This window comes from Hemitrygon akajei, chromosome 15, assembly GCF_048418815.1.
Source record: "Hemitrygon akajei chromosome 15, sHemAka1.3, whole genome shotgun sequence".
Classification (NCBI taxonomy): domain Eukaryota; kingdom Metazoa; phylum Chordata; class Chondrichthyes; order Myliobatiformes; family Dasyatidae; genus Hemitrygon; species Hemitrygon akajei.
In genome coordinates this window covers 47,889,907-47,903,684 of record NC_133138.1, presented here as the reverse complement: position 1 = coordinate 47,903,684, position 13,778 = coordinate 47,889,907, and the positions used below count along the sequence as shown (strand labels likewise).

The 13,778-nt window shown below is 38.6% G+C and overlaps 1 protein-coding gene across 1 annotated transcript in view; it reads left to right on the top strand.

Moving 5' to 3' along the window:
- LOC140739592 (glutamine--fructose-6-phosphate aminotransferase [isomerizing] 2-like) overlaps positions 1 to 13,778 on the top strand; it is a 43,430-nt gene that overhangs the window by 21,422 nt on the left and 8,230 nt on the right. The window contains exons 8-14 of the mRNA XM_073067991.1: positions 2,644 to 2,723; positions 3,501 to 3,609; positions 6,316 to 6,479; positions 8,222 to 8,317; positions 8,451 to 8,548; positions 11,318 to 11,438; positions 11,703 to 11,860. Of these exons, the coding sequence (XP_072924092.1) occupies positions 2,644 to 2,723; positions 3,501 to 3,609; positions 6,316 to 6,479; positions 8,222 to 8,317; positions 8,451 to 8,548; positions 11,318 to 11,438; positions 11,703 to 11,860 (826 nt within the window). The remainder of the gene's footprint in view (positions 1 to 2,643; positions 2,724 to 3,500; positions 3,610 to 6,315; positions 6,480 to 8,221; positions 8,318 to 8,450; positions 8,549 to 11,317; positions 11,439 to 11,702; positions 11,861 to 13,778) is intronic.

Here is a 13,778-nt window from a genome sequence, read left to right as displayed (position 1 = left end):
CCATATACTGTACTGAAATTTTATTTTCTTGCAGGCATACACAATAAATCCATAATAGAATAATAACCATAATAGGATCAGTGAAAGACTGTGCAAACTTGGCTGTTCAACCAGTGTGCAAAGGACAAGGAACTGTACAAGTATAAAAAGAATGAAATAATAATCATAAATAAATAAACAATAAATATCAAGAATATGAGATCGGGGAGACCTTGAAATTGAGTCCATAGGTTGTGGGAACAGTTCAGTGATGGGGCAAGTGAAGTTGAGGGAAATTATCACCTCTTGTTCAGGAGTCTGATATTTGAGGGATAATGAGTGTGTCCGAACCTGGTGGTGTGAGTCCTGAGGCTCCTGTACCTTCTCCTCGATGATAGCAGTGAAAAGAGAGCATGACCTGTGTGATGGGGGTCTCTGATGATGAACAGCACTCTGTGTAGATGTGCTCATTGCTGGGGAGGGTTTTTTCTGTGATCGACTGGGCCGTATCTACTAATTTTTGTAGAGGTTTCCATTCGGGGCATTGGTGTTTCCATACCAGTCTGTGATGCAGCCAGTCAATATACACTCCACCACACACCTATAGAAGTTAGTCAAAGTTATAAATGTCATGCTGAATCTTTTCAAACTCCTAAGGAAGTAGAGGTACTGACATGCTTTCTTAATAATTGTGCCGGGCCCTCTGAAATGATAACACCGAGGAACTTGATCCTCTCCATCTCTGATCCCCCGATGTGGACTGGCTCGTAGACCTCTGGTTTCCCCCTCCTCAGGTCAATAATCAGCTCCTTGGTCTTGCTGACGTTGAGCAAGAAGTTGTTGTTTTCACCGCTGTGGTCTTCCTACACTCATCCGCCCATCTCCTGAGTGTGGAGGATCAGCAATATCTCCCCTTCCATTCCTCCACGTACCCAGTACAGCAAAAATAACAGATGGGTCGCAGACCAAGTTCCACATTACTTAGACTAGCATTAATTTAGAAAAGTACCACTTTTATCTTTTAGCATCCAGACACCTTGAGGTGATTAATGACCTCGTGTAATCTTGATTAGTTATTTGACAGTACTACACACTCCAATTCACAGTGCCAAAACGTGGTGGAAAATTCAAAAGAGTACTGGACGCATTGTTCTGGAGTAAGCAAGACTCCAGAGGGAGTGAGAACAAATGATTGAGGCAATCAGGATTGCTCTTGCATTGAACCAACGTGGATTTGTATGTTCCCAAGAACATCTTTCCATACTGTAATCTCTCTGTGATGCTGTAAATTTAAATAGCAGACTAAGAAATTAGAGCATATTTTGGGATGCTGTCAAGTTGCAAGAGGATAGTCTCAAGGAAACAGGATAATTAGAAAGTTCAGTGTTTTACAAAGTTGTAGATAGAAAGAGGAATCTTGGTAAAGCCTAAAATATTCACGCAGGGCTTCAAACATGTCCGTGCATCCACTCCTTTTTGTTTGCTAGGTTTAGCTGGAAAACCACAGTAACTTGGCAGAAGCAGGCATAGGATTAAAAATTACAAGCAGATCCTGATAAGGCAGGCACACACTGCCATTCAGGAATTTGCTCTCCTGTGCAAAACAGTGCATTCAAACGCTAAACATCAAAAAGGCAGCTGGGAAGGTGACAAAGTGATATTGGTTCAACGAAACTGGCAAGGTTAAAATCAGTCTTAACCATACAAGCACAAATAGGAGGAGGCAGGCCAGCCCTTGAGGCTGCATCACCATTAAATGTGGTCATGACTGACCCATTCTTGGCGTCAACATGATTATCATTCTCAGTCCCATAGCTATTGATTCCTTTGTAGATAAAATTCCTGCTAATTTTTGCCTTGAATATATTCAATCACATGCTCCACAGCTCTCTCACATTCAAAATTCCAAAGATTCACAACCCAGAAGAAATTGCTCCTGAACTCTATATGAAATGAGTGACCCCTTATTCTGAAAATATGTCCTCCACTTCTAGATACCTCTTCTCCCAGCATCCACGCTGTTGCCTCAGAATCTAATGTTCCATATGATTACCTGTCACCTTCTATACACCAATCAATATATGCCTAACCTACTCAAGCTTTCTTGTAATATTAATCTCTCTGCCTCACAGGAATTGACCTCCTGAGCTTTTATTTGTACTGTCTCCAATACAAATATATCCTTCCTTAAATACGGAAACCAAAACACTGCAGCATTCCAGTGTGATCTCACCAGCACTCTGTAAAGTGGAGTCAAAACCTTGCTGCTATAGACTCAAATTCTTTCATCCAAGTTACATATATATGAGGCCCCAGCACTACTACTTTGACCATCTATTCCGAATGTTTCTCCTCGTTAATAATGCCCCTGTCCATGTATATACTGTATATTATCTCCTAATTCTATTGTTTTAGTTATGGTGTCCCAAAAATAAAGGTAGTCATTTTCAAATATCATTTTATCACTAGAATATTTAGAAATAAAACTAATAAGATATGAAAATTAATAAGATGAGGTAATCTGGAGGTTATACCACATAAAATTTAATTATGTTTTTGGCTCTATGAACCAGCACTGTTGGTAATACCTTTATAGTTTCTATTATACATTTATTTTAAGTATTTTCATTTAAATTCAGTATTTTCTTTTTAATTCCCCCTTAGGCGAGGGAGCCCTCTGCTGATTGGTATTCGCAGCAAGAATAGTCTCTCCGCTGACCAGATTCCAATTCTGTACCGAACACGTAAGTTGGCTATTAATAAATAATTAGGACAGTTAATTGTTTAGAATTGTACTGCTAATCTGCCTTTTTAATTGAATTATGTAAACAAAAAGGAGAATCAATCTGGGTTCAAGCTAAGCTCAATAAATTTTGGTTATAGCCTCAAATATGACTTTGTACTTGTTCATCATAAATTCACTGGGAAAATAAAGCTGCTGTCATTAAATTTTAAACTTCATCCCAGTATGAGAAAAAATTTCTTATGTATGTAAACCTGTAAACTTCCTCTTTAACTTTGTTTAAATAACCTCCGGAAATTTTTGCATGGAATTAACATGAAGAAAACTTTCCTGTGGCACCTTTTAAATAGATTCACAAAAAGCCAGTCTATTCCTTTATTCCCAAGAATATCTGTTATTATAAGATATGGAAATGTGGCACTCAGATTTCACATAGTGAGGTCTGAAACCCCAAATGAAAGCAAATGACCAATTGAACTATTCAAATTTGTGAGGAATAACTATTGACCGAGGTCCTCCTGGCCATTTTTTCCAAATCAAATCTTTGGGTCTTTTTAGGTCCACCCAAAAGAGTTGGCAATGTTTCTGCTTAACATTTCATCTGGAAGACCATGTTAATCTCTCTCAAGTGGATTCATAGATCACTTTTGAAACTCGGACACACAAAGTTTTCTTCCATTTTTAACCTGTCTTATGAAGGAGTTTCTTATTTTTTCACCTTCTGTTTCTTTTTAGGAAAAACTCAACTAAACTACCTAGTATATTTTTTCCATTATAGAAAACAACAAAAACAACCCTATATCCAAAGCAGAGCAATTGGAGCTTGAAGATTGCAATCACCTTGAACAGGACAAAAATGTTGAATTCTACTTTGCATCTGATGCTAGGTAAGTGTAATTCAAAGTTCAAAGTAAATTTATTATCAATAGACATATACGTCACCATATACTGTGGATTCTGGTTAATTGAGCCAGCAGTTAATTGGGGCACCTCTTATTTGGGACAAGTCTTAAAGAATAGAGACTAATCAAGAAATATAGGCAGGATTCCTTTCCTTTATTTGGGACACTGTGCTGCTTAATTAGGGCAGGAGACTGTTGCTGAACAAATTTTTTTATACTAGTGTCAGTCATATGTGTGTTCAAAAAGCAGCAATTTTTTTTGTCATTGATAGTTGGTAAGTCCATTCATTCAGAACTGTCTTGCTCACGGCACTTTCAAGCATTCAGGCTTGGAGATGCCAGAAACGTCCAAGAGTGAAAATGAAACGATTTCACTACTTCAGGTTAGAAACTATGAGAATTTGAAGGTATTGACAATCATCTGGATTGTTACAATGAAAATGATGATTTGGAGGATGCATTTGTTGACAGTATTGAATTAATGCAGTCTATTATCTGCACTAGGTGTCTGTGCCAATTTCGCTCATTTACACTCAAAAGAATGTGATGCAGATAAATTACTCCATCAATAACTATTATGAACTAATAAAACTTTATAGTACTGCAGTAGTATTGGCAATGTTCTAAATTGTTTTGTATTTCATAGAAATACATAACTTGTTACTCAGCTTTTCTTTTTTTATACCTTTTGAACTATTTCCATGAAACCTCAGCTAACTGGGGCCAACATGCACTGGTCCCAATATGTCCCAATTAACCACAATCCACTGTACTGCCTTGACATTCATCATCTTTCAACCAAAACTTTCAGGATATATATTCTATACATTTCTCTGACATTAAATATACCTAATGAAATACCTAGAAAATGAATTGGGTGACATCAATTCTTAATTATTATGTAATTTTCAGAAATGATATTTTAGAAGGAAATGCAAGATTTGTCTGATCTGCAATAAACTTGCATTTTCATTAAATTTGACCTGTCAATTCCAGTTGTGATGCACATCAAACATTTTGCAAATGGGACTGAAATCTGATGAGTAATTTATCATTCAGTGGTTATTTTGAGTATTACCATGTGAAATAGGGTCAGAGTTTTCCATTTGAGAGAAATAATTGGCCACTCATATTCTTTATGGTGCAGTATTGACTGTGGCTGCACAATTTGAAAGGCCGTGTAAACGCTTAACTGTACTTTACAGTCTGGGGGATCTCTGCAGATTCATGGGAATCCTTCTATTTAGAGTGACATTGGTTGAGGTACGCTGTCACTTCTCACATATTACTTCTTCACCATGGTACTTTTGTTGTGGTCTCAGTGTATAAGCTGGAGTTTTAGCTAAAGTATTCACAAGAATTTAAATGTCCCATCTTTAATAAGGGCATAATGTTAAATTCTGTGTACTGAGGAGAACGTCATGGTTGTTGAAGAACTAAGAGAAACAAGTGAAGGTGTTTTGCAGGACATTCATATTACCTGGGAGGAGGTATTTACAGCCTTAGAGCACGTTAAGGTAGATAAATCCCCAGGGCCTGACCAAATGCATACTCCGACTTTGTAAGAGGCTCAGGAGGAAATTGCAGAGATTCTTGTTTCATTGTTAGCTGCTGGTGAAGTTACCACACTGGAAAGTGGCTATTATTTTTCAGTTGCTTACAAGGTTAGCAAGGACAAGCCCAGAAGCTACAGGCCGGTCAGCCGGACATCAGTAGTGGGAAAGTTACTGGAGGACATTCTGAGGTTCAGGATCTACCAGCAATTGGGTAGACAAAATTTGATTAGGAGAAGACTGCATGTGTTTTCACCTTGAAAGCCATCCTTGGCAAACCATACAGAGTTTTTTGAACAGCTAACCTAAAAGGCAAATAAGGGTAGAGCAATGGGTGTTGTCTATAGTGACTTTAACAAGGCCTTTGACAAGGTCCTGCATGATAGGCTGGTCTGGAAGGTTTGGTCCAGGGAAATCAGGCAGAGCTAGCTAAGTGGATTCAAAATTGGCTGAGTGCTTGGAAGCTGAGGGTTGTTGGTGAAAATTGTTTCTTGGAATGGAAGTTGGTGACTAGTGGTATGCTGCAGGGGTCACATCGAAAGGCCTATATCTGTGCTGTATTGCTGTATAACTATATTAAATTTAATGCCTTGGTTTCAGAGACAATAAAAATTTTGTGGCACTGTTTTTAAAAATATGCCAGCTAATGTTATTTCAGTCAAGTGATCAAATGGATAAATTAATTAATTACAGTCAGGCATAGTTGTGGTGAGTCACTGCTGCATTATAGGAACTCTGCTTTTAAAACGGTTAAGTGGTTGACATGTCTTGTGGAACATCCTGAGATTGGGATGAGCTGTGTTCTCTGTGTATATCTTAAGTGATCAACCACTTGCATTTACTTAGTGACTTTAATGTGATGAAACAGTTCAGGTGCCTTACAATATTAAAAACATTAATATGAAAGGTGCAACATTATTACAGTAATGCTAAAGAAAATCTGAAATGATGTCTCAGCAGATTTAAATTGCAGGAAATACTTATCCATCATTGACTTGATAAATAATGCTGTAAAACATATATAGGAAATAATAATATTTCTGTTATTATCTAAGTTGTGCTAGCTTGTTGGAATATATATGTATAAATACATATATTAAATACTTAATGGCTTAATTATTCATGAATTTGTCAACAGTGCCATCATTGAGCACACAAAACGAGTGATGTTTCTGGAAGATGACGACATTGCTGCAGTGGTGGACGGTGCTCTCTCCATTCACCGTGCTAAAAGATCAGTGGGTGATTTGGCATCCAGAACCATTCATACTCTGCAGATGGAATTGCAACAAATCATGAAAGGTATGTGGTGTCTGCAGAAACAGTTTTAAAAAAAAATCAAATTGATCCATGATTGTATATTTATTACAGTAAGCATACTCTAGGTTATATACACTCTCCAAAAGAGTTAAAGATTTGTGTCATCTTACACCAGTTTAATAAATGTACTTAACTAGACTTTCTTAAATCAGCTTTCAGGTTGTAATACTGAACTATGTATGCATTGCTGGAATATACTGTAGCCATCTGCCATATGATACAATTTAAAGGTATTCGCTTGAGTATAGTTTTCAAATCATAAACTTATTTAATAATGTTAGTCCAGCACATGAAAACTCAACACTAATTTATGAAACCTTTAATTGCTACCTTCCCTCCCCAGTTTCTCTGTGTTTGTCCTATTTCTTGTGTTTGAGTAATCAGATTTATCTTAAAAATACTGGTTATATTTCATGTGATTTTCCCCAGAGTGTACATGAGCATAGAACTCGTAAACTACCTCACAGGTGGAAGCTGTTGATTTTCCTGTTGCTGCAGATGCAACGACTCCACTTACTTCAATGAGAAGGAATTACTCTGATGCCTAAAGAAAGCTCTTGGACTCAGCACTGACGCCAAGGGTTCCTGATCACACTGAACTGAGAGACCAAATGTGCTTGGCCAAGGGCTTTGCTTTTTCCTTTCAGTTTGGTTACTTAAGTGACTTAATTATTTAAATGTATTACAATTATTTAAAAATATCCCCAATCATTCAAGCTCTAACAGAATTGCCAATCAGTTGAGTATTAAATGATGGTCGAAGATTTTTTGGCCTCTTCAGGGCTATCCAGCCAATTGACACTATTACAGCAGGAAGGCCCCAGAGCCCAGTAGCCAAACTTGACCTGGCTTTGTGGACTGTTACCACTTACACCTTATAATAGGTTTTTTTTCTTGGGTGCAGTTTCAAGCTATCTTTGCGTATAAGAGGAACACACATAATAGAACTGCTGCTTTGCAGCTCCAGCAAACTGCAAAACTGCAGTCATTTCTGACCTCTGCTGCTTTCAACCTTGTGACCACATGGATTTCCCCCACCAGAACGCCCCTGCTTCTCTGTACTTTGGTTTCAAATTCATTTCATTATTCCCAATATGCTGGTTAATTGGCCAGTGTAAATTACCACTAGTGTATCATTAAATCTGAGGGAGAGTTGATGGAAATCTGGCGGAAAGTAGTTTACAGGGAAAAGAGTGAAGGAATAGGGTTACTCTGTAAGACAGGAAGAACTCAATGGGCCAAATGCAATTTAGCAGGAAACTAGTAACAAAAATGGCTGATCATTAGCATCCCTCCGATTGTGTTTCTGTTGCTTTTTCTGGGAGTGATCATTCAGTTATTTTCATTTCTCTATAAGGTTCTCAATTAAATAACAATTCCAAGAAGAGTGTCTTTAGGCTCCTTGCTTTCATGCATAATTACCACGAATCATTCCAAACTATGGAGATTATTTACTAACATCAAATTTTTCCATTTACCCCATCTGATCTATTCTTTGTACTGTGTCCTGGAGAACAGTTAAATTCTTTACTTAATTTCCCCCATTTCTTTTTAATTACTCTCTCATCCGCAATTGGATAGAGGGTGTCATGTTGATTTTGTTTAAACCACTGTATAAATTGAGTATGGTTGAACACGGGATAAAACTGTAAGGATATATTAATGTAATCATTTCTAGTTGAACTTACAATAACTAGGGATGTAATGATTTTTTTTCCCTGCAGGTAACTTCAAAGCATTCATGCAGAAAGAGATTTTTGAACAGCCAGAATCTATAGTTAATACTATGCGAGGAAGAGTAAATTTTACAAACAGCACAGGTAATAAAATAGAATTATACTTATGGCACAAAATTCAGTTTCAATATGATCAATAATGTTACTCATCAGCTAGCAAATTGCTAGTATGCTTTAAATAACGAGCCGTTACATGAAGTGTTCTTATTTATTGCAGTAACACTAGGTGGATTGAGAGACCACATTAAAGAAATAAAGCGGTGCAGACGTTTACTGATGATTGGGTGCGGCACTAGTTACCACGCTGCTGTGGCAGTAAGTTTGAGCATTTCATTTCTTTTGTTCAGTTTCTTTTCATTTACCTTGCCTGAGTCTTTCGGCACAGTAGACTTTAAAAGTACAAAGGGGATAAACCAGCAGTGCATGCGGAAACCTGTCCAACCATGCAAAGCCCTCTGTGATGCACCATCAATAACTCTCTGAGACGTGAGGCGAGATATTGGCTTTTATTGACTGGAAGAAAGAACAAGCAGTAATTGACCACCATACTACATCCTGGAGACTGAGGGCAGGGCTCAGGCCCCAATTGCCTTTATACAGGGGTCTGTGGGAGGAGCCACTGGAGCAGTCAGCGGGGGGGGGGGGGGGGGGGCGTGTCCAGACAGGTATATGTAGTTCACCACACTCTGATTGCTCCATTTTATCCTAAGAGAGGCCTAAGGCATCACACACCTGGATTCAGAAAAAACTTTGCAACCATGGAAGAGCTTGCGGCAGAAGAGGGCAGGAAGGCCTATCTGGTGTTGGAGTGGGTTTAAGCAAGATAATTAAGAAGGACGAAGAGAAGAGAGGATCTAGAGAGATAATTTTGGGAAGTGGATAGATTTCAGGTCAGAAAAGTTTTGTACTGGCATTCAGGCAGTACAGAGATCAGCCATTGAGATTGGGAGGTTATGGGAGGGGGCAATAAGATCACAGGGTAAGCCATTGAAGGCAATAATTAGGGTTGTGTTTTCTCAGATAGAAAGAGGTTGTTGGGGAACTCATTTGGGGGAGGAAGTGGTAACTGTGGGGTTTGATGGGAACGTGATCACTTTTGTGGAAATAAACTGAGTATTTCAGGGAAGGAAGGGGGTAGTAATAATTAAAATGAATACTTTAAAGGAGAACTTTCTTGGAGACTTCAGGCACTCTGGCAGTAGCAGAGGTAAGGTGGAGGTTTTTAACCAATGCCCAGCCAGCTCTTTGCATTTCCAGTTAAATCCTACATCAGTTTTTGTGCTCCCAGGTACAATAAGTGCAATTTAAAACATTACAAGTGACATTAAAGCAAATGTTGCATGCTATTTATGTCACTGCATTTCAAGCTACCTCTAGAAATATATTGGGACACAATGTCCGGATGCATTTAGGAACTGGGTTATATGTTATTGCTGTAATAATCATCCAGAAATTCTGTTTAGATTTGGTTTGTGCACAATGTTTAGGTTTTTTTAAAGTCTTTCACCATGATTAATGTTGCGGAAAACTATTTTGTACCTTTTTGGGACTCGATTTTTCTATTACCATTCATTCATTTCTCACTGAAATTAACTAATGTTCTGGAAAAACTTAACTTGCAGAAGAAATTCTGTCACTTCTTGAATGAATGTTCTAGGCCAACCTGTTGCAGTTTTCAGGAAGGCTTGTAAATGAATGCATGGTGTGGACTTCTGAAATATGAAGGAATGCTTCTCATCTATGTGGATGTCTGTGGACTTCAGCATTAACCATATAACATATAACCATATAGTCATATAACCATATAGCCATATAGCATTCTCTTTGAGGCTTTAGAATATAAATGGCAAGAGCCCTAGTGAGGCGCAATCAGTGGCGTCTGAGATTATCTGAGGAATTTCAGATACATTCTGGGACATTTTGAGAGAATTTGGGAGGGGCAAATAAAAATCCTGCAATTGGCTACTGGGTGCTTCCTTTCTCGTTAATTATTATCGACTGTGCTTCTGAGACCAGAACTACAGACATCACTCTTCACTCTAAAAGTACCAACAAAACTACCTCTGGCAAGTCTCTAATTCACTGAAAAGATGAACAAGTAATCGAGGTGTAACCGGGAGAGGGGGAGGGTGCGAAGTAAAGAGGTGTAAAGATTGATGGAAGAGTGGAGATCTGATAGCAGAGGGTAGAAGACCATGGGAGAAAGGGAAAGGGGAGCAGCACCAGAGGTGATGGGCGTTTAAGAAGAGAAGGTGTGAGAGGGAAACGAATGGGGAATGGTGAAGGAGCAGTGCAGGGGTAATTACTGGTCATTTGAGAAATCAATGTTCATGCCATCAGGTTGGAGGCAATCCGGACAGAATATAAGGTGTTGCTCCTCCAATCTAAGTGTGCTTATCAAGCCAGCAGAGGGGGCCATGAACTGACATGTCAGAATGGGAACAGGAGATAGAATTGAAATAGGTGGCCACTGGGAAATCCTGCTTTTCGTGGCGGACAGAGCAAAGGTGCTTGATGAAGCCATTTCCCAATCTACACTGGGTGTCACTGATGTACAGTAGGCCACATGGGGAGTACCGGATACAGTATATGACCCCAACAGACTCACAGGTGAAGTGTCATCTCACCTGGAAGGACTGGTTGGAGCCCTGAATGGTAGTGAGGGAGGAGGTGTAGGGGCAGGTGTGGCACTTGTTCTGCTTGCAAGGATAAGTACCAGGAGGGAAATCAGTGGGGAGGGATGGATGGACAAGGGAGTCGTGTAGGGAGCGATCCCTGAGGAAAGCAGAAAGTGGGGGGGGGGGGAGGGAAAGATGTGTTTGGTGGTGGGATCCCTTTAGAGACGGCAGAGTTATGTGCTGGATACGGAGGCTTGTGGGGCAGTAGGTGACGTATCTCTCAAAAAAAACAAAACAAAAATAAAACAAAATCACATTCAATGTTGTAACTCACATCTGCTTGTGAGTGAATAATTCCAGGAAGCTTGAACAAAATTTACCTTGAGTTGTGTACACCTGTAGGTGTCCATTTTATTACATAACCAGTGTAGATGGATCACTGCATTTTAGTTTTTAATCATTTTAGACACGTCAAGCATTGGAAGAACTAACAGAACTGCCGGTGATGGTTGAACTTGCCAGTGATTTCTTGGACAGAAATACGCCTGTTTTCAGAGATGATGTCTGTTTTTTCATTAGCCAGTCAGGTAGGTATTAAAACCAGATTTAAAAATTTTATTATTTCTTGTTATAACATATATCTATGTGTAGTTATGAGCAGATTACCCTTCTGCCACTTCAGCGGATATACTTGTGAAGCTGCAAGATGAGTTCTTTGAAAAATAACATAGTCTGTAATCATTTTAATTGCTGAGTTCAGATGAAAGAAGATAATTGTATAAAATTATATCATTTTGTATCCTAGAAAATATCAGTTTACATCATGCCCAAATCTTTTTCTGTTTTAACAGGTGAAACTGCCGATTCTCTCATGGCTCTGCGATACTGCAAAAATCGTGGTGCCCTGACTGTTGGTATTACAAACACAGTTGGAAGCTCGATTTCTCGAGAAACAGATTGTGGTATACATATTAATGCTGGACCTGAAATTGGAGTAGCAAGCACAAAGGTTTGTGACTTCTCTTCAGCAATCAATGTTATTTTAATTCTGTGAATACCACTGAAACAACACTATGCAACTAAGCAATAAAAACTGAAAACATCAATACTCAGCTGGGCAGGCAAGAGAAATTCTTAATTCATCTCAATAGTAAAGAGACACATGGAATTTTCCAATCTAGACAAACTACTCTCTAATTGAGAGAAAATCAGAAAATGTAATTTCCTTTTAAAACCTAGGGATAGGAACCATCTGAAGTTTTGTCTTATTTATTACATTACTTTCTTCAAGTAAACTTTTGTGTCTTATCGTTGCTTCGATATTACTGATAATGTTCAGTGTATGATGTTCTTAACCGTGAATACTGATGCACATTAATAGTGCAACGTGTGAGCTGGAAGTACTCGGCAGGTTGGGCAGCATCAATGGATAGTGAAACAGCGAATGTTTCAAGTCTGGGGCTCGATTCCAATGATGTGACATTTTGTGATGCCTTGTATGTTCTTACTTTGGAGAGATGATTTCAATTATGTGGTCTTCAACTGATAAGAATTTCACAATCTTTCACCATATATAATGACCTTTTCCCAGCAATTTGTACCCACTGTACCTATTTAAATCAAGAGCAAATTTCCCCAAGGATATCATAATCTCTGTGACTGTGACAGAAAACCTGAAGATTCCATAGTCATTAAAGACATTATTAGCCCTTTATATTGATCATCTGGAAAATCTGCCGGTGCATCTGGTGAAAACTGTAAGTAATAGCCTTACAGTTTGGATGACCATGCACTTGGATGAAATAGAATACCTACTTTGACATCAAAAGATCTGGCATCTCTCCTCTTCACTTTCACTTTCAATGAAAGGGATTCTTTCACCAAAAAATATCCAGCTTAACTTCTGTTCAGTCGAATTTTATTTTAACCATTTATAACAATATAACACTTACAGCACGGAAACAGGCCATCTTTGCCCTTCTAGTCCGTGCTGAACACTTACTCTCATCTAGTCCTACCTACCTCCACTCAGCCCATAATCCTCCATTCCTTTCCTGTCCATATTCCTATCCAAATTTTTTTTAAATGACAAAATTGTACCTGCCTGAACCACTTCTACTGGAAGCTCGTTCCACACAGCTACCACTCTCTGAGTAAAGAAGTTCCCCGTCATGTTACCCCCTAAACTTCTGCCCCTTAACTCTCAATTTTAGCTGTTGAAAGAAGCAGGTCTTTAGTTCCTGGCTAATTGAGAGAGAAAAGGGATTTAAATGATTTGCTTTGGAAGCGATGTAGTGACATTCTCAATGAAATTTGAAGCAAGAATGAACGAGGAGAGCAGTGTGTACCCTCCATTGTCCAGTTGTTCAGAAATCCCCATTTTGGCCATATGGCTCATTTCAAAATTGTTCATTGGAAAATTTATTACACTACAGAGTAAACACATAAAGTGTATGTCAAAGTATAAGAATTAATGAGGTAGTCCAAGTGACAGTCCGGCACCACAAACATCCAGAGCATGATGGGTTATCAGAGATTTACTGTGATTCCCAGCTGAAATCATGCGTTGGAATAACCAAAATGGTTTTCTTTGTATTAAGTATATTTTCTTTGTCTGTAGATGGTATATATGAAAAGTAAGCAAGTAGAATACAAGTTTAGGATTGTTCAACTCTGAAGTTCAGTCAGCATAATATTAGTTGTCTTGTTCTAGTCTTCCATTTCTCTATTTGGGTCTCTCTTTGATTTGCCCTCTGCTGGAGCTCAAGCTGAACTCTTCTCTAAAAGTGCTTTTGTTTGGAATCAGTTATTTCAAAGAAAGAACGTACATGAAGCTTGGAAATCAAAGAACCCCTCGGTCAAGATGTCTATTTTACATTTATTAGCACTGGCCAACCTTCTCGGTTCCCTTTTGGAAAATCTCTCAA